The sequence below is a fragment of the Mus musculus genome, chromosome 8 (assembly GCF_000001635.26).
Source record: "Mus musculus strain C57BL/6J chromosome 8, GRCm38.p6 C57BL/6J".
Lineage (NCBI taxonomy): Eukaryota > Metazoa > Chordata > Mammalia > Rodentia > Muridae > Mus > Mus musculus.
Window position 1 is genome coordinate 15050847 of NC_000074.6, and position 20327 is coordinate 15071173.

Genomic DNA, 20327 nt, shown 5'->3' on the forward strand with positions numbered 1-20327 from the left:
CGCTGTGGCCCGGGCACGTAGCTTGGGTTGAATACGCTGGAGCTGGTGCCAGAGGATTGCACACATGATACAAGGTACGCTGCTGAGATCCGTTGATGGGTTTCCTAGGATATGTTTTGATCTACAAAATATGGAAAACCTTTGGGCTCCGTGACAGAGACACTGAGTAATGCTGAACACCAAGTGCACAGGCGGGGAGAGTGACCTCAGGCTGTAGAAACCAAGCTTGTCTTAAAATGAAGACCGACCTACTAGGAAAAGCTGGGTGTGGTCTGAGCCATACCTCATCATTGTGCAAGAACCTGGGCCTTCCCATCCCACTTCCAGTGGGGGTAGAGCACATTTCTGGGTGTGCTGAAGGTAGCCTGTGTAGTTAGGAAAACCCTCACCCAAGATCTGAGGCATCACATGTCACACTGAAGCATTTGCCTTACTAGTTCCTGATAATAGTGGAGATAAGAATAAGAGAGCTGCCGGGCGTGGTGGCACACGCCTTTAATCCCAGCACTCGGGAGGCAGAGGCAGGTGGATTTCTGCGTTCAAGGACAGCCTGGTCTACAAATGAGTTCCAGGACAGCCAGGGCAACACAGAGAAACCCTGTCTCAAAAAATGAGAGAGAGAGAGAGAGAGAGAGAGAGAGAGAGAGAGAGAGAGAGAGAGAGAGAGAGAGAGAGAGAGAGACTGTATATCTGTACCAAAGCAAGTGTGTCTAGACCCTCATTTATTTTCTGTGGACTGTGCTTGACTGACTAGGAGAAAGGGGTCACATCCCACCAATGGCCACAGGGAAACACATGACATCCCATGGGGACTAAAGGCACTGATTCCCCTTCTCTCCCCAAGTCCTCGTGGGTAGTACAGAGGCAGAAAACAGAGGGAGATGGATGCTGGAGATGGAGACATAAAGAGGGTATGGATTTGGACTCTGGAACTTGAGGCAGTTTGTGCTGTGTAATCAGAATTTTCTCACTGCTGCTCTCAGTCCACATCTAAGGTCATCACCTTCTCTATGGATGATGTCTTAGTTTGGACGTTATTGCTGTGAAGAGACACCATGATCAAGGCAACTCTTATTAAGGAAAACATTTAGTTGGGGTTGACGTACAGTTTCGAAGGTTTAGTCCATTACCATTGTGGTGGTAAATATGGCAACATTCAGGCAGACATGGTGCTGGAGAAGGAGCAGAGAGTTCTACATCTTGATCCACAGGCAGCAGAACGAGACTGTGTACCACACTGAGCATAGCTTGAGCATATAAGACTTCAAAATCTAGAACATACAGTAACACACTTCCTCCAACAAGGCCACAACCATGCAACAAGGCCACACTTCCTAATAGTGCCACTCCCTGTGGTCCAAGCATTCAAACAAATGAGTCTTTGGTGGGGGGGCATTCCTATTCAGACCACCACAGATAGATTCTGTGTTGATGGTTCACATGCACGCTGTTATCATAGCTCTTAGCTATTCTAGTGGGCATGGGTAAAGGTGAATCCGTAGGTACCATACCCTTTCAGAGAAAGCCCTGTTGCACTGGGAGAGCTCTGATCCCAGCAGCTGCTGCTCGTGGCCTTGGAGAAAGTTTTCCAGACCCTAGCATCATTGCAGAGAGAAGAATATAGAGACCCAGGGACATTCCCACTCTCACATAGGGAAGATAGTAGGGCCTGTGTTCAGCTCTCCAGAATTCTTTCCCACCACCATAGGCTGCCTCCCTCTTGAGACGTCTCGACCCCCACAGGCTTTTCTGATCATAAACCGCTGTGAGGTTGTTGGATGGGTGGTTTCTATAGCACACCAGACAACCTTCTATTTTCTCAGGCGTGTCACCTGATAGTATGTCGCTTCCGGGTAACTTTCCTTCTCTTAGCGTCTCCTTGAGTTCCTGAGTTGAACAGTGGTTTTTATTTTTCCTTCTTTAGTCCTCTCTCATACATTTCATCCTGACCACGACCACCGTTTTGGTCTTTGCATATGTTATGGTTTTGTAGCTTGAGGTTCTGGTGGGTCTCCTAGCAGTGGGTTTGGTGGGTGCCTCTGACTCTCTTGCCTGCTTCTAAGAACCTTTCCTCCCCACTGGGTTGCCTCGTCCAGATTTTCATACAACGGTTTGTGCCTAGTTTTATTTTAACTTGTTATGCTGTGTTCAGTTGATATCCCTAGGAGGCCTGCTCTGCTCTGAAGGGAAATGGAGGAGGAGTGGATCTGGGGGAGAGGGGAGCAGAGGCCAAATCCTTAAGACTTATTATTATTATTATTTATCCATCAACTAAAGAGCCCAGAGTTTTGTAAGATGGAAATATTTGTGATTCCATTCTCTGGATTTTGGTCCCTCTTTTTATGTAATGGGGGCGTTTCTTATAGACCTTCTAATAAATTGTGAGTTTGAACAAAAAAAAAAATTACTGGAGGTTTTTGGTAGTATGTGACAGAAACCCAGCCATAAGCTTTGGCAATGAAGGAACGTGATGGTCTTTCTCTTGGGAACCTGGAGGAGAGAAGCCAACATCCCATGTTCCGTCCTGCTCTCTACATCTTGTCTCTGATCATTTGGCTTTTCAAGCTATAGTCTGTGGCAGGTCCACTCCATAGTGTATGTGTGTGTGTGGGGGGGGGCAGAATCTCAGGAAGAGAATAAAAGTCTGAGCCTCAACAAATTCACTGCACACAGAACAGAAGGGAATTGATCCCCAGGAAAAGACACAACTGCTTCCCATGAGGAGCCTGCTCTGTCCCGTACAGGTTTCTTCCCTCAGTCGGACACATTCAGAAAGTCCTTACATGGAGTGTTCTAGGAAACAGAATTCCTGTGTCACAGATTGCTATGTCACACTGATGCACACACAAAGTAAATGGGGGTGGAGCTGGCATCCTTTAAGGCTAGCCTCATGATATACGACAGAGGAGTGGGCAATGGGGACCCAGGTGATGGGCATTCCCCTGGGTAGGAGTGGGGTGTTGCAATGTTCCCATGTGCCTTCTGTAGCTATACCACATGTATGTGAGCCACAGCACATCACCCCTAAATATGCAACGGGAGGGCAGAGTTAGTCCATCACATGTAGAAAGAGCATGAACATTCATGTTGCCCAACACAAGGGGATGGTGAGGATTATGGGAAGTGATGAGGTCACTCCAGTGGATCCCTGGTAGAGGCGATTTATATGAACTTTAAAAGGCACCCTGCGTTTGGATGCTGATTATGGGGTGGATCCCTGGCTATGGCAGTCTCTACATGGTCCATCCTTTCATCTCAGCTCCAAACTCCGTCTCTGTAACTCCTTCCATGGGTGTTTTGTTCCCAAATCTAAGGAGGGGCATAGTGTCCACACTTCAGTCTTCATTCTCCTTGAGTTTCATGTGTTTAGCAAATTATATCTTATATCTTGGGTATCCTAGGTTTGGGGCTAATATCCACTTATCAGTGAATACATATTGTGTGAGTTTCTTTGTGAATGTGTTACCTCACTCAGGATGATGCCCTCCAGGTCCATCCATTTGGCTAGGAATTTCATAAATTCATTCTTTTTAATAGCTGAGTAGTACTCCATTGTGTAGATGTACCACATTTTCTGTATCCAGCCCCAGTACAGGGGAATACCAGGGCCAAAAAGGGGGAGTGGGTGGGCAGGGGAGTGGGGGTGGGTGGATATGGGGGACTTTTGGTATAGCATTGGAAATGTAAATGAGTTAAATACCTAATAAAAAATGGAAAAAAAAATAAATAAAAATAAAAACTTGGTTGACTGGAAAAAAAATAAAATAAAATAATAATAATCACCAAAAAAAAAAAAAAAAAAAAGGCACCCTGTGGTGCTTCCTGTCCCTTCCACTGTAGAGGATACAGCCAGAAGGCTTTATCTGTGAATGAGAAAGCTGTTCCCACAGGATACACATAGCCTCTAAGATTATGGGAAATGAGGTCCTGCTGTTAATAATCCCTGAGGCTGTGGTTTTTCAGTGTGGCAGCCTGAGTGGATTAGGAAGCCACTGTACACAGATTTAGTAAGTGGGATCTTAAGCAGTCCAGAATGGTTCTATCATGTAAGAACAAGCACACAGTGCCCTGAAATTGAAGAAGGATCCAAGGAGAGACAAGAGAGGTGCAATACTTTCAGGGCTCACTAATAGAAGCCTTGCCCTAGGTGGTGTTAAGACCAAGTAGATGCCCCTGCGATCCTGTCAGAAGGAAGGTGTATATCTACCAGTTAGGACTCTGCAACTTCACTCTAGCTGAGATGATCCTGGTTTATCTGAAGCTGGTACCAAAGGGTGAAGTTCATTCTTGATGCTAGGACCAGTTGTGAAGTTCTCCACACCACCCTGATGGTTCTCCCTGGGGATTGTCTGCTGGGGCCCTGTAGATAAGTTGTTCAAGGTCACTGTAGGGCCACCATGCTGTTGACCCATGGTACTGACATCTCCAAGAGGCTGAGATTTCTGCTGTAACCTCCAGCAGTTGCTCTCCTGGACTTTCTCCATTGGCTCTGCCCCTGACACGTGGTGCCTCAACTTCTCTTCACAATCCCTTCCATTCTGGAGTTTCCACTGCCACTGAGGCTGACACCTTGGCCTCTGAAGGTGCCAAACTGCAGCTGCTCTCCATGATCCCTTCGTACCTTCACCGTAGAGCTCTTATAAATGTGTAAGGGGTTCATCTGCCAGCATGAGGTACAGCCTCTCCCCCTTGGACCACAGCTTCTGTGTGCTGACCCTGTGGAAACCCTTCCCAGAAGATGTCACCTCGATGATGCTGGTCTCTTCTTAACCACAGATGATTTTGTTTAGCCCCATCTGACCAGGAGTAATTAATTATTCCAGCAAAGCAAAGGTTTCACTTCAGTGATTCTGGTCTCTTGTTAATTATAGCAGGATTCTTCAGACACTATGCATTCTTAACAAAAAACACCACACAAATTGCCCTGGCAGAGCCCTCACAGTCTGAGCCTCTATTGTCTGCCCTACTCTTACATTAATCTTTTAGGTTCCCAAATAGCTCAGTAAGCTCTTGTCACTGACTAGCTTTCTAGCCCTAAGTTCCAAAGTCCTTCCACGATCCTCCTCCAAAAATAGTCAACTCTCTCACAGCAACACCCTATGAGGTGGTTTGAGTATGCTTGGCTCATAGGAAGTAGCACTATTAGGAGGTGTGATCTTATTGGAGGAGGTGTAGCCTTGTTAGAGGAAGTGTGCTGAGGTCTCATATGTGCTTAAGTCTGGCCTAGCAGCCTGCAGATGAAGATGTAGAACTCTCAGCTCCTGCGCCAGGCCTGCCTGAACGCTGCCATGCTCCCACCTTGATGATAATAGACTAAACCTCTGAACCTGTAAGCCAGACCCAGTTAAATGTTGTCCTTTATAAGCGTTGCCTTGGTCATGGTGTCTGTTCACAGCAGTAAAACCCAAACTAAGACACCCCATGACCCTGGTACCCATTTCTGTCTTAGCTATGGTTTCCATGGCTGTTGTAAGACCTCATGGCCAAAGGAAACTTGAAGAGGAGAGGGTTTATTTCAGCTTAGAGTTTCATGTCACAGTCTGTTATCAAAGGATGTCAGGGCAGGAACCTGGAAGCAGGAACTGAAACAGAAACCATGGAGGGATGCTGCTTACCTACTGGCTTGCTCCCCATGGCTTGTTCCACTTGCTTTCTTATAGAACTCAGGACCAACTGCCCAGGGGTAGCACCATCTACAATAGGCTGAACCCTCCCACATCAATCACTAATTAAGAAAACTCCCCACAAGCTGGCCTGCAGGTCAACCTCACGGAGGCATTTCCTCAGTGGAGAGTCAGTCTTCTCAAAGGATTCTAGCTTGTGTCAAGTTGACATAAAACTAGTCAGGCCCACTGGGGTACTAGGGGAAATAAGACACAAAATAGACATGCAGACGTCCCCACCTGAGTATCCAAGGGCTCTCGGATGAGGGCAGCAGTGGCTTCGCCCCCTGCTTTTCTGATACTTATTATACTCGTTCCTCTGGTTGTTTGGATAAGCAAACGTGGGAATGTGGATTTCTTTAAAGGCCTGTATGATTTTCACAGCCTACTTGTGGACGGTTGCTACCACCAACAACCTAAGACAGCAGCACAGAGCTCTGCAGCGTTGACTGGCTAGAGTCCTCAAGCCACAGCCGTCCCTCCTGACTCCTCCCCTTGGCAGCGTGACCGTGCCAGGTGCATGTTATTTATATTTGGACACATGCTGTGTGAAGAGATGGACACCTGCCGCTGTTATCCCCACAGGTCAGATGCGGCACAGTTTGGGGAAGACCATAAATAAGAAGTGAGCTTGCCCAGCAAGCTGTCCCCACTCAGGTAGGCAGCTCCTGATAAATTCTCCCAAGAAAAAGTCACATCTGCATTAGAGTGGTTTTTAAACCAACACACACACACACACACACACACACACACACACGGCTACTGTCTTCCCTGTCCATAGCCAATAGCAGCCATGGATCTGGGTGCTCTGGCTAACAGCTGATTCAGATGTTCATGGATGCTCATGTAGAGAGCCACTGCATATGTCAGGGAGCCTTCAGGGAATGAGCAAACATGCCTGAGAGTTTGGGTCTGTCTTTCAGCTCCCGTGCACTAGTCAGGGAGGAGGAAGAGCAGAGTACCCTGGGACGTGGTACCAACAGTGTCTTCTTCTTAGTTTAATTGCTCCCCTTGCATCTGGTGCTTCTCCTCTGTAAAGCAGGCCAGTGATTTATGATACAGGTATGGGTTTGGGAGAGGCAGTCCCTTGCCTAAATATAGCACCTCCTCTGGCCATAAATGGGGGGAAGCACAGAGCTCTGCAGGGAGAAATTAGCTCTGCTGTCTTGGGCCAGTGTCTGGGAAACTCTTCCACAGTAGTTTTCTCCTCTGCTGGCTCTTCTCCTTTGGGTGAGTGTTTTCTTCTCCTTCTCTCAGCTGTGATATTTTTTGGGGGGTGGGGTGTGGGGAGGGGGAGATTGCAGAGCATTGCTGCACTTGCTTTTCCATGGGGGCCAAGTTCAGAGTGAAGAGTTACCTGCATATACTGTAGGAAAGATCAGATGAGTCCTATCTTTGTGCCTATCTTTGACTGGAGTCTGTGCTCATCTGAGTTAGGATACTCTCTCCCTTCCCTTCCCTTCCCTTCCCTTCCCTTCCCTTCCCTTCCCTTCCCTTCCCTTCCCTTCCCTTCCCTTCCCTTCCCTTCCCTTCCCTTCCCTTCCCTTCCCTTCCCTTCCCTTCCCTTCCCTTCCCTTCCCTTCCCTTCCCTTCCCTTCCCTTCCCTTCCCTTCCCTTCCCTTCCCTTCCCTTCCCTTCCCTTTCCTTCCCTTCCCTTCCCTTCCCTTTCCTTCCCTCCTCCTCCTTACTTTTGAAGAGGGGTGATCATGTATACCAGGCTGGTCTTGAACTTGTTCTCTAGCCAAGGGTGACCTTGAACTTCTGATCCTCCTATCTTCATCTCCTGAGTGCTGGACTCCTGAAATCATGGTCACGTGTCACCAGGTTTTTATGCTGTGCTGGAGATCAAGCCCAGGGCTCAGGCATGCCGGGCAAGTCCTCCACTAACTGAGCTACATCTCTAGGAATGGCCTCCAAGAGTTTTCTTTATTTCCCAATGTTCTGGGCCTTATTCCTATATAATCTGACACCGCTTCAGGGTTGGTTGTGTCCAATGGTCTCCTGCATTTTTTTTATTGTTTTCTGTTCCTAAATTGGTTAATTGATTTGATGCCTGAGGATCTTACAAAGGATCAGAGATGGAGAGAGCAGAGGGCTGACTAGAGACGGGTAGGGGTGTAGAGAAACACCAGGCATTTAGCTCTGAGCTTAGGCAGGGCTGGGAGAGAGGCTCAAGCTTTCCCAGCGAAAGGACAATTGTTTGTGAGTTGTTGGGCCTCCTTTCCTTCATCTGGAGTTTGGACCCTGCAGGTCTCCAGCTCCATTCTTTGTGCAGGGCTATCAACAGTGATCTGCCTGCCAGGAGGGAAAGGCTCCTGCTGCATTTGAGGGCCAGGCTGGAAATACCCAGCTTTCTCTGTCACCTGCCCAACATTCCTTCTTTCCCGAGTGCAACAAAAACAGGAAGCAAAGAGCACGTGGAATGAAGACACTTAAAAGTGATACTGAATAATCGGAGGCCCCAGATAAAAAGCTATCCTAGGAGCCAAAGACTTAGTCTCTGGGGCTCACGCCAACTCCATGTGTCCTCTGGAGATGCTGTGCCCATGAGTTCACCAAATGACACCTCTGGCTCTGCAAAGACAGAGTGGAGCAAAAGCGTGGGTAAGCTGCGGAATGCTCAGGGGGAGGGGGGATGTTGAATTATAATCGTAGCAAACTTGTATGGCACTCACATGAATCAGGGACCTTAATACAGGGACTGCTAATGCAGACGAAGGGGAGAATGTCAACTTTGTGCAGTTTTTAAAACTTAATTTGACTTAATTTTCTTTTGCAAAGTAGGCTGGCACTGTGGGTTGCTGTAAGAATTACCAGGGTGGGAGCTTCCTGGGATCATTTCCTGTGTCAAATTCAATGCTCTTGAAGTGTTCTGGGGGTAGCTTGTGAGTCCTCACAGACAGCTGAGTACTTTGTGAAGACAAAGTTGTGTCCCTCCATCTCTTATGCCAAGGCTCTCAGAGATAGGGGCCCTGCAGAACCCAGCCACATTTAATTGATGTTCAGTGTCCCTGAGGCTTGAATCGTGCCCAGTTGTTGGTTTTGGTGCTAAGAGGTCCTTTTTTGGCAACAAGTCATGTTGATAAACCTTTGTACAAGTAGGTTCCAATGTGAATGAACTGGGGAAAAGTTCGGGGCTTGCCCCTTGGGGTCTACTCTGTTGCACACGGTTTTCTCTTCTCTTTCTTTTTTTTTTTTAAATTTATTTTTTTATTAGATATTTTCTTTATATACATTTCAAATGCTATCCCGAAAGTTCCCTATACCCTCCCTCCTCTCTTCTCTTTCATGAATTACGTTTATTCCATGTGTCTATGAACCTTGGCATTTTTAGCTGTATAAATAACTTCTTCAATTGTAGAGGAGGAAATGCTTCCAACTTGACATATCCTCACATATCCTAAAGCTGTGTTTAGTGGCACAAACGGGATTGTTCCCACCGTTCCTTGCAGGGAGGGCTTAGAATAAGGGACATCAAAGACACACAGTCCCAGTACTGGGGGAACAGGCTAGAGTTTCATGATGGTGTCATGATTCCTAAACATGTCAGGAGCCTCTTGGGTATGGTTCCAGCCAGGGCTGGGTTGAGGAGGAAAGTCTCTGGGAGTGGTCAGGAGAGCAGCTGGTGTCTTGGCTCTGCTGGAATGCACCAGTAGGTCGGGTGGGGCATGTTCATCTGAGAGGGCTCAGCATGGCCTCTGATGTTAGCTCTGTACAGCCAGGGACATACGTTGCTGGAGGCGAGGGGTATTTAGAGGAATATTTCTGGCATTAGTTCAGCCCCCCAGTTTTACTGAAGCCCGGCTGCGTGCATTCAGGCTTTGAGGTCTCTAGAGTCAAAGCCTCTGTCTCCTGAACTCCAGGGATCATCAGAACCTGATCTTTGAAGAGGAGGCACGCCTCATCTTTTTGGGTATGTGTGGGGGCACTTGAAATGTTTCTTAAAGAGGACGGTAGTAGTGTTAGGCTCACTTCTCTGCACCTGAGGCTCCCCAGCTCCAGCTCCAGAGCATTTAGTGGGCCACAGAAATATATGTCTGGGTGATTCCATTGATATAACTTGGGTTAGGAGCCCCGCCTGGCTCTAGGAGGTTCTGAAGTGTAAGGTCCCAGGCAGTCAGCAATGGCTGCAGAACACATGTTCTCTGTCTTGTGGGGCATGAGGCTGATAGCAATCTGAAGAGAGAAGGGGAGCTGAGAGCCCAGACACAAGGGTCAGGCGTACGGGTCCAGCTTGCATTGGCCCTGAGCAATGGGTTCTGAGGTGTTCCCTCCTTTAAATCTAATAGTCTTGGAGCAACACACGTCAGTTGCTCAAAAGGCTGTGGTTTGGAAGATGGGTGGAGTAAAGAGTACCTGCACTTGAAGAGCGCTCGGCAATCCTGACTTTGATATAAGAGGACAAAACACTCCAAGTAAGTGCAGTAAAGTGCTGTGGCCCTTGCCAAAGAACTCCACCCCCCCCTGGGGGGGGCAGGGGTGGGTGCATATTCACAGTGAGTCGGTGTGTCAGAGTAAGGGGCCCAGGAAACGTGACCACTTGAAGTCAGCGGGTCCTCACTAATCACTACAAAGTGTGTGTTCCTCATACATGAAGTGTTTGAAGACTTCCAGGCCCACCGGCGTCGTGTGAGGGTAGTGTCAGAGATATACCGTGCTGTGTGCTGCCTGTGCCCGGGAGTAATGAGTGGGACTATCAGACCAGATAAAGGGAAGACAGTCACGGAGCTATAATGACCCATGTCATCTTACAGTATACATAGAAGCATGGGCTTAGCCTAGTGTATGTAGCATGTATTTAGAGTTCTTTCTGCAAAGAGATATAAAAAAGTTTGAAGGTTAACATAGTATACACCTATATAGGAATAAGCATATGGAATGACGTCATCATCTATGGTTTCTGATGAAGTTCTCATCAGAAGATGGATCAAGGAAGAAATCCTAGAGAAGACTCCATGGTGACTGCCTCTGTAATGCTGGCCCATCTTTAGCACATACATACGGCTCCAGAGACGGCTAGTGCGGCCATGGGCAGCAGACCTCTTTTGGCGATTGTCTTGCTGAAATACAGCTGAGGCTCTCCCATGTTAAAGCAAGAGGGCCTTTCAGGTACCCTTTCCTATCTAGGGTTCAGTGTCACAGTTCAGTGTCACAGTGACCGTGTGACAGAGACAGCCACGGGTTCTGTTGTTTGTTACTCTATACCACGCTCAGTGCCAGCTGTTACATAGATTTCAGTGTGGAATATCAGGGCTGGGAGAGATTAGGAGTAAAGCCCCAAGCATCACAGAGCAGGAGTCAAGTTTGGCTTCAGCTTGGAGCCTGGCACTTGACCTCTGAGTTCTCCTTGAAGGCTGGCTGGGTTGGTTCTGTGTGGCCCTTAGTGGGCTATGTCTTGATACACATTTGTAGTCTGTGTATGATGGCACGCTCTGTGGGATCCACACATGGCCTCTGGGCTAGGAGATGGCTAGATCACAAGTCGATTTTTAAGAATACTGATATATGCTAGTATGTCAAAGCATAAAAGGCCCCAAGTTAGAAGTTTACTGATCTTAGAGAGTAGGTGGTGGTCTGGGCTAATTGTTTGGCTAATCCCCCAGGATCTTCTGTCAGCTCTGTAACTTTGTGATTCTAACCATCATGGAGGACTGGAGTGGGGCAGTCTCCTTTCTGAGCTAACCCCTATGGTCCCAGCCTGAGCTCCCACCCCTGTGAGTGCGTCTGAGGGGTAGCCTCGGGGCTGGGCTGCAGGTTTCTCTAAGAACAGCCAAGGCTCAGGCTTGACCAGTTCTTTGTGTCTTATCTGGGAAATCAAGCGTCACTGAGATGTAGGAAAACTGCCTCTGGGCAACTGTGCAGAGATGACCAAATGAGGCATGGGGTGGGGGTGGGGGTGGGGGTGGGGGGTTATTTCCTTGGGGTGAGGGCAGGCATGAGATGAACACGTTTGATTCCTGCGATGCTCTAACACCTCTTGATGATCTCTTGGGAGAATTTCACCCAAACTTGCTCACTTTCTCCCATCCCAAGGAGTCAGTGCTGATATGGTTTGTAACTCTCCTGCCTCGGTTCCAACCTTCCCACCCAAAGCCCAAAGTTCATGACTTCAGATGACCCTTGGAGGCATGGGTACAGGAAGGGGTAGGTAGTAGCATGCTCTGCACTGCACACCATGTTCTCACCACCATGTCACCTGACCTCTGTCTATGGCATGGCCACCCCTCAGGGCCCTGGCCACATGTTCCCTGGTGGAGGCCTCTCTGGCTGCCCTCTCTTCTCCTTTGCAGGTCGCTCTATCTCTGTGGCCTCGGGCTCTTGTCAGTTCAAGCATGTGTTTACTCCTCTAATCTGTTTAAATTATTTTTATCCTCTTCGCTCACACGGCTTTCTGCACTGCCGTGGACGTGGTAGGCTTTCTATGAAGTCTGCTAAGCTAGAAATAAAGTAAAAGGGAGAGTCAGGTTTCCCCATTTTCATGGAAGCTGACGAAAAGTAAAGCTGGGTCCCAGAGAAGTCTGTGGGCTTCCTGATTAGAGCTGAGGATGATTTCTGTCTCTGTAACCATCCCCATTTCCCTGTATTAGGATCAGAGTAGCTGGTGTGTGTGTGTGTGTGTGTGTGTGTGTGTGTGTGTGTGTGTGTGTGTGTCTGTCTGTCTGTCTGTCTGTCTGTCTGTCTGTCTCTGTGTGTGTCTGTCTCTCTTTCTGAATGTATATGTTGTCTGTTTCTCTTCCTGTGTGTCTGTGTATGTGTGTCTGTCTGTCTCTCTCTGTGTGTATACGTGCATCTATCTCTCCCTCTCTCTCTGAGTGCTTGTGTCTATTTCTGTCTCTCTGTGTATTTGTATGCATGTCTGTCTGTCTGTCTCTCCCTCTCTGTGTCTTTCTCTCTCTCTGAATGTGTGTGTGTGTGTGTGTGTGTGTGTGTGTGTGTGTGTGTGTGTGTGTGTGCGAGCACATGTGCATGTGGAGGTCAGAGGTCCCTGCCAGGTGTCTTTCTCAATTGCACTGCACCTTCCTTACCTTATTGCCCTGAGACAAGGCCTCTCACTGAACCCAGCGATCACCAACCTGTCTGGACTGCCAGGCCAATGAGCTCCTGGACTCTTCCCTTCTGCCCTCTGCCACCTTCAGCCCTGGAGTTCCAGCCATGTGGCACTGAGTCTTTTATATGGGTGCTGGGAACCTCATTCTGGTCTTCATGCTTGCATAGCAAGCACAACTTCCCCACGGTGCTGTTGTCTCAGCTCCATCTTCCTCCCTTGGAACAATGCAGAATGTGAAAGGCACAGAGCACAGTACCCGACTCCTCACAATTGTTTCTCTCTCAGGAACACTCAAGATGTCCCTGGTCGCAGTGCCTTTCTACCAGAAAAGACACAAGCACTTTGACCAGTCATATCGAAACATCCAAACCAGGTACCTCCTGGACCAATATGCATTGAAAAAGTAAGTTGACAGGTTCTGGCTAGACTCCATGGATTCTGTGTGTGTGTGGCTTTGGTACTTTCTGACTAGGAGCTGTGCTATGATCTGGAGAGGAAATGATTTGTGGGAAGTCTGAAAACAGGGAAGAGAGCATCTCTGATGTACATATCCCTTTTGGAGACAAGAAGTCAGTTGGGTTGAATGGCCCATCTGGGTGGGATTGTCATGTATTCTCTGTGAGCTGGCTCTGAGCCCCATGGTGGACATTCCCAACTCCATACAAGCCCACTGATTTTATACTTTTCCTCTGGTGTCTTCCAGCAGTGGGATTTAAAGTCACCCACCATATAGGACAGTGAGAAGGAAAACAATGGGAAGAACATTGGTAGGGTTCATCAATGACAGGGCAAATGGAAATGAAGTCTATGTTTATCACAGTCTACCTACCTGATGGCACAGGAGTGACACCTGAGTGTCCTGCCTGCTAAGGGGGCTGGAATCCAGTCCCACCTCCATCTCCATCTTCTGAGGGATGACAACGTTTCTTCCTGGCCAAGCTCCTGAAGGACGGGGTCTCCTCCAGCTTGCAGCTTGTGCCTCCCTGGCACTGTTTTCGGGCAGCATATCTGCAGCTCCAGGGCTGATTAGAGGGCCATGAGCAGGAAGAGATCTCTGAGGCTAGCTTTCTCTTGCCGTAGATGCCTGACACATGTCACTAGCATCCTATATTTAGAAATGTCTGTGGTTTTCGTTTAGTTGCCATCCCTTGCTATAAACAGAGCCAAACATTTGCAGTCTGTCACACACACACACACACACACACACACACACACACACCACACACACACACACACACACACACACACACACACCATACACACACGCCATAAACACCCCATACACACAGAGACACAGACACACAGACACACATACACATATCCCTACACACAGAGACACAGAGACAGACACACACACCATACACACCCCATGCACACACACACCATACACATACACACACACCATACACATACACCATACATACACACACATATACACCATACACACACACACCATACACACACACACATACATACACACAATGCACATACACCATACACACACACATACACACACCCCATACACACACCATACACACAGAGACACACAGACACACACACACCATACACACACACATACACCCCTACACACACATACACATATCACACACACACACACACACACACACACCATACACACAATTTTGTCTGCAAACCAGGAAATAGCTGGCAGAGAAGGGATAGTATCAGCCATGGGGAACTCAGGGGAGGGGGTGTTTTTCAGAGGGTATTTGCAGGCCAATGAAAGGTACCATGTGCAAAAAAGTAGACTTGGGTTTAGGTGTACTTATGCATATGTGTGCATATATATCAGTGTATGTGAGTGTGTGCACAAGTATAGATGTGTGTATGTGCATGTGTGTGTGTGTCCATGGATATTCCTGTTCCTGCTTGTGATTATATATTGGTGTATGTGTGTGCCTTTGTAAGAGGTATGTGTGCGTATATACAGGAATGCAGGCATGCCCAGGTGCATCTGTATGGGCATAGATGTCCATGTGTGTGTACTTGTGTGCCTAGGCTCTGGGTACAAATGTGTGTACCTCAGGGAGGGCTTGGGTGTATAGAAAGGAAGCATTGTGTATTAGCATAAGTGTTATTTTCTGGCACATCTAATTATTTTCACGGTTTATTCAGGCAAGCAACCACCCAGTCATCCTCCCAGAGGTCTCTTACAGAGAGGTCCTCTTCGAAGAGAGCTTCCAGTCAGAGCTCTGCTGGGGCGATGACCTGCAGGCTCTGTGCAAAGCGGGTGAGCGCATCAGAAGAGGAGGAAGTTGAAAATGAAAACAGGTAACTTCTTTGTGTCCCCTGTCAGCCACTGTCCATAGAACCTGTGTGTGTGTGTGTGTGTGTGTGTGTGTGTGTGTGTGTGTGTGTGCGCGTGAGCGCGTGCTGCTATCTGGGGAGGTTCAGCCAAGAGAAGCAGGGCTTGCTGATAACCAGAGTTGAATGCTCCTGCTCTCCCATCTTTACCATTTGATGTCAGTCCCAACACACAAAGAATTTAGACTGAATCTCCATTGTTCTACTGACCAGGGCTACGATGTTGCTTTTTGCTTACCCTCTGCACTTAGATCCCTGCCTTTCTCTGAGCTCCAGCATCAGGTGCCTCAGACTCCACAGTTGAGTTTCCATCATGGCCGGTTGTCCCTTGGAACAAGGTCATCTCCCGAGGAGGCAGCCAGTGTTTAAACAGCTGTCTCTGTGGACACCAAGGGCTGCGAAGGGTTCCATAAATCATCGTATCTTAGATTTCAATGGGGTTTGACTCACGAAGGTGCACTGTCATAGGAAAGAGAAGGGCCAGCCAAAATGTCAGTCTTAAAGTTACAAAATCCAGGTGATAGTGGAACAGCTGTTGGCTGCCCTTTGGTCTTTCCAGATTAACACGAGGAGGGCTGGAGGGAGTGCTCCATGGCTAAGACACTTGCTGCTTTTTCTGGGGACCTGAGTTTGATTCCCAGGCATCTCACAACCACCTGGAGCTCCAGTTCCAGGGGATCCTATGCCTCTGGCTTTCTCCCGCATCTGTGTGCATAGACACAGTACCCACAAGAATTAAAGATACATGTTAAAGAGAATAAAACGAGCAGCCAAATATTTCATACCTCTTGTATATCTCTCCAACTGTTCCCTAACATTTCCCAAAAAGAAAAAAAAAATCTCTTTTAGATCAGAAGGACTCACAAGAGTCTGGTAAGCATGCTTCATTTGAGTGTTTCGTAATGATGGAGTAGCTGGGCTAATAATGGAAAACTCAAATGATGATTCTTCTTTCAGTTGTTTAAAAAGCACGTTTATTCAGCGACAACAATATATTTTAGAATTGTAACATACACTAAGAAGAAAATAAGATTCTTAGAGTTTTTAGATCCCTGGTGGGGTTATTTTTGTTTTGTTCTCCTTCTCCACCCTCCCCCCCCCCCCCCCGCTCTTTAAATCCAGAGATAGCAAATTCATATTCCTAGCAAAATAAAATCTCAGCAATTGGTCAAAATTAAGACTATTTTAAGCGTGTGTCTAGTAATCCTCACGCTACTGTTTGGTTAGTTAAAAATGTGTGTCTAAAGAATAAAAATGCCCCTAGTTTAATCATTCTTACAAAGAACTACACCCTACAGGCATATTTAAACAGTGAAATCATAATTTAAAATTCCTGTCTTGCCCTAAGATAACAGCTCATCACACAATAGCATGTGGATGGATGCTGCCCACTTAAGGACTTACTTGAAATGCATTCTACCTTAGGAGGTCCTTCAAAGGATAGGCACTGAGTATACTACATGGGTTGATTATACATACGGACTTTATTCATCTCTTAAAAAAACAAATTAGCCTATAAATGCCTTAGGTATATTGTACTACACAAATCGTGTAGATGTTATTGTAAAATGAGGGCTTCTGAAGTTAAAGAATGACTTCCAGGCTCTGTGAGCCAGGGTGCAGCTCAGTTGGCATGCACGGTGCTCCCTAACCCCACATCCACCAGGTCTGTGTGCATGACTAATCCCAGTAACGAGGCAGAACAAGAGGGGCAGGAGTTCAGGTCATCACTGTCTACTTAGTGACTTCAAGGTCAGCCTGGGCTAGCTACATGGAATATCTGAAGTTTTAAGTGTTCCATTACACTGGAAAGGTATCTTCTGGTTGAGTGTAAGTTTGAGGACTGGATGGATCTTGGAAATCTGAGTTCTGTCTTTTTATGTTTATGAGCTATATATCAGTGTCACTTTGAATATACTATGTACACTCCTGTCCCTCAGGGTCCCCAGTGTAGGATAAGGAAAGTGAAGATCGTTGGAATACTCAAATGGTTGTTATGTTGCTTATGTGTCCCATCTCAGCTGATGGAGATCTTCATGACACACAGAGTGTTTGCACTGGGTTCTCTGACTCTTGAGTCTGATTTTCAGTCATGGTGCCTGATCCCATTTTGTTGTAGCTCTTAGCCAACTCTGGAGGTCAGTCCTCTTGGTAGGTGTAGGTTACAGGTATGGGGTTGACTAGGCCCTGGCTGACCCCACTGGCCCATATGGCATCTTAATATTTAGCTCTCATTATTCATGCAGGAATCTTCCATTGTCAGACTTATTTATTTATTTATTTATTTGGAATTTCCCCCCAGTAATTAATTTATTCTTATTTATTCATGTTACACCCCAATTACTGTCCCCCATCCCAGCATCCTCATCACACAGTACCTCCAGCTATATCCCCCTTCTTGTCTCTTTTGAGAGGCTCCACCCAGTAACTGATTGAAACAGATGTAGAGACCCACCCACCATCCAATATTGGATAGAGCTTGGGGCATCTTATGGAAGAGTTGGGAGATGGATTGAGGGCCCTGAAGGAGATAGGATCTCTACAAGAAGATCAACAAAGTCAAATAACCTGGACTCTTGGGGGCTCCCAGAGACTGAACCACCAACCTAAGAGCACACATGGGCCGGATCTAACTCCCCACTCCCACCCCATTTAGCAGATGTGCAGCTTGGTCGTCATATGGGTACCCCAACAATTAGAGTGAGGCTGTCCCTAAAGCTGCTGCCTGTCTGTGAAATCAGTTTCCCTAACTGGGCTGCCTTTGTCTGGCCTCAGTGGGAGAGGATGAGCCTGGTCCTGCAGAGATTTGATGTCCCATGTCAGAGCTTGAGATCACTTCTCCCCTCGAAAGTAGACTGGGTGGCTAGTGTTCCTAGGGTTGATTCCAGGGCTCAGAGAGAAGGTGCCATTGCATTGCAGGGTATCTGGGAGGATGAATGGGGCTCTACTGAGCATTGACTGGAGCCTAGGGTCATTCGTTGTCTGATACCACTCTCACCAGTCCTAAGTGTTAGCACAGGCACCTACCATTCCTTGAAGACATCAGTCCATTCTTGTATATATTGGTTCTTCACTTTGACAGGAAGGGATGGCTCTAATCCCCCAGTTGTAAGGCTGACACTTCTTCTCTGTGATCTCTCCACCTCTACATTCAGGGATCCTCTCCAGGGCCCCAAACATGCCTGCTCCTGAAGGACTCTAAGGAGTGCCCAAGTATTTCAGTCTCTCATGCCAAAGAAAGCAAGGGATGTATGTTGGGCATAGCTCTATTAATAAACCACAGCCGCCTGCTGTTCTTTGTAGCTTTCTGTGTATACTGACACATACTGAAAAGAGGAGCGCACAAGTAGAAAACGTTGTTTGGCTTTTCCCCATCATCTTTTATCCCTTCCCACTGAGGGATGGGTACACAGAGGGGGCCTGTCTAGTCTGTCAGTGTCACCAAATCTACCAGTTGTCCTATGACCAACGGAGCTTCTTGGCTCTCTTAGGTACCGGTCTCAAGCGGCTTCTTACGGAGAAGCTAAGAGGCAGCGTTTCCTCAGTGAGCTGGCCCAGCTGGAGGAGAATGTCCACCTGGCCCGGTCACAGGCTCGGGACAAGCTAGACAAGTACTTCATGGAGCAGACGGTAGGAGGACCTGCAAGCTCCTCCCTCGGGGTGTAGAAAAGGAGAGTTTGTCTGCACGCAAATGGTCTAATGCTTCACTAACCGTGGGCTGCTCCTGCCACACCCACTCTGACCACCCTCTCTTCTCCCCCATAGGTGGAAGACAATCTGGCGTGGGAGAGACACTCATTTGAAGACCGAATGAGCAGGGCCCCTGAGATCCTGGTGAGGTTAAGGTCCCACACCATCTGGGAGCGGATGTCTGTGAGGCTCTGTTTCACTGTGCAAGGATTCCCCACGCCTGTGGTGCAATGGTGAGAGACAGCATTGAGGGCTGACCATGTGCATGGGAGAAGTGTGTGTCTTTGAGCCTGTCGTCTAGGCCTATGCAAGTCCATGTGGGAGAAGGGAGCGCAACATTCAAAATGCCTGTCTACTTAATGCTCTGCCATTCAAATTTTAGGGACATGGGCGGCTCTTTCAGAACAGTTTTGATGGAGTGTTTTGCTCCATGAGTAGACATTTATGTTTGTCGTCTTGGCCGTTGTCTATGCACTGGTTAATTGCTGACTTTGTATGCAGACCCCATATATCTGCCTTAATTATAGGAGGGCTCACTTAGGGAAGCAGTAAATCTTGATGAATTCCATCTTCCACAGACCCTCCTTGATCATTGGCTGTTGAAATCAGGAATTGCTGTACATATCCTGTGTCCTGGCTCTCTCACGGGAGTCTTACAACCTTGTAGCTCAGCCTATCCATGGTATTAGGAGGCAAGGAAAGAAACCAAGGCTTGTCCAGCTGTGATATAGCCTGTGGGTGGCTGAGTTCTGCTTTATAGGTTAGGGGGCCTGGAGCTTCCAAAACTAAGGATTTATGTACTCTGTGATATTTTTTTCAATGGGCTCCAACTATAGTGTAGCCCGTTGGACCAGGCTGGAACCTGGCTCGCATCAGCTATGTTTCTTTTTAAATGGAACGATAGCTGCAGAATTCACAAGATATGTCTGCTTGAATAATACAATTCCCGTCTCTTGTAGAAGGCTAGATCCAGAGTACCTTGCGCTTGTGGACAGGGGGAAGGGGAGCAAATGTTTCTCAGAGCCCAAAGGAGGCTGGGACACAACTGCCAAAGCATATCTGCCTGTCTACCGAGATGGATGCTTCTTCCCTCCACCAGGTACAAAGACGGCAGTCTGATCTGCCAGGCAGGGGAGCCAGGCAAGTACCGGATTGAGAGCAGGTACGGAGTGCACACTCTGGAGATCAACAGGTGAGGATACACAGCCAGTGCGTGCTGGGGTCGCATCCTATAACCATGTACAAACTTAAAGCAGAAGCCAGCTGAGAGGCAGAAAAACCCTGACCCCTATACTCAGGAAGCCAAGGCAGAGAGATCAGGATGTCTGGGCCAGCTTGATCGACAGGGATGACTCGAAGAGTCACATGATGGCACACACATGCTACACTCAGACACACAGACACACACAGACAGACTCATTCTTCCTGCATCTTTGCCTGGATGTTTGCGTAGAGTGAAAACTCTTCTCCTCCTTCATTAAAATATTTTATGGATTGGGTTTTGTAGAAGAAGAAATGATTCTGACATTTGTTCCGGATGGCAAGGTAGAATCATTGCATGATGGCTACAGTGGAGAAGTATGCCCAGCCCCTAGCAGATC

The 20327-nt window shown here is 47.6% G+C and overlaps 1 protein-coding gene across 3 annotated transcripts in view; it reads left to right on the plus strand.

Annotated features, from left to right (window-relative positions):
• Window positions 1-6806: 6806 nt before the first annotated feature.
• Window positions 6807-20327, plus strand: part of Myom2 (myomesin 2) — a 75768-nt gene continuing 62247 nt past the window's right edge. The window contains exons 1-6 of one of the 3 annotated variants that reach the window (NM_008664.2): window positions 6807-6893; window positions 12997-13114; window positions 14848-15003; window positions 18528-18666; window positions 18802-18959; window positions 19826-19918. In NM_008664.2, the coding sequence (NP_032690.2) occupies window positions 13008-13114; window positions 14848-15003; window positions 18528-18666; window positions 18802-18959; window positions 19826-19918 (653 nt within the window). In that variant the 5' untranslated portion in view covers window positions 6807-6893; window positions 12997-13007. Of the gene's footprint in view, window positions 6894-8163; window positions 8268-9310; window positions 9577-12996; window positions 13115-14847; window positions 15004-18527; window positions 18667-18801; window positions 18960-19825; window positions 19919-20327 lie in introns of those variants that run through there. The other 2 variants (XM_006508727.3, XM_006508728.4) reach the window with 2 other exon arrangements.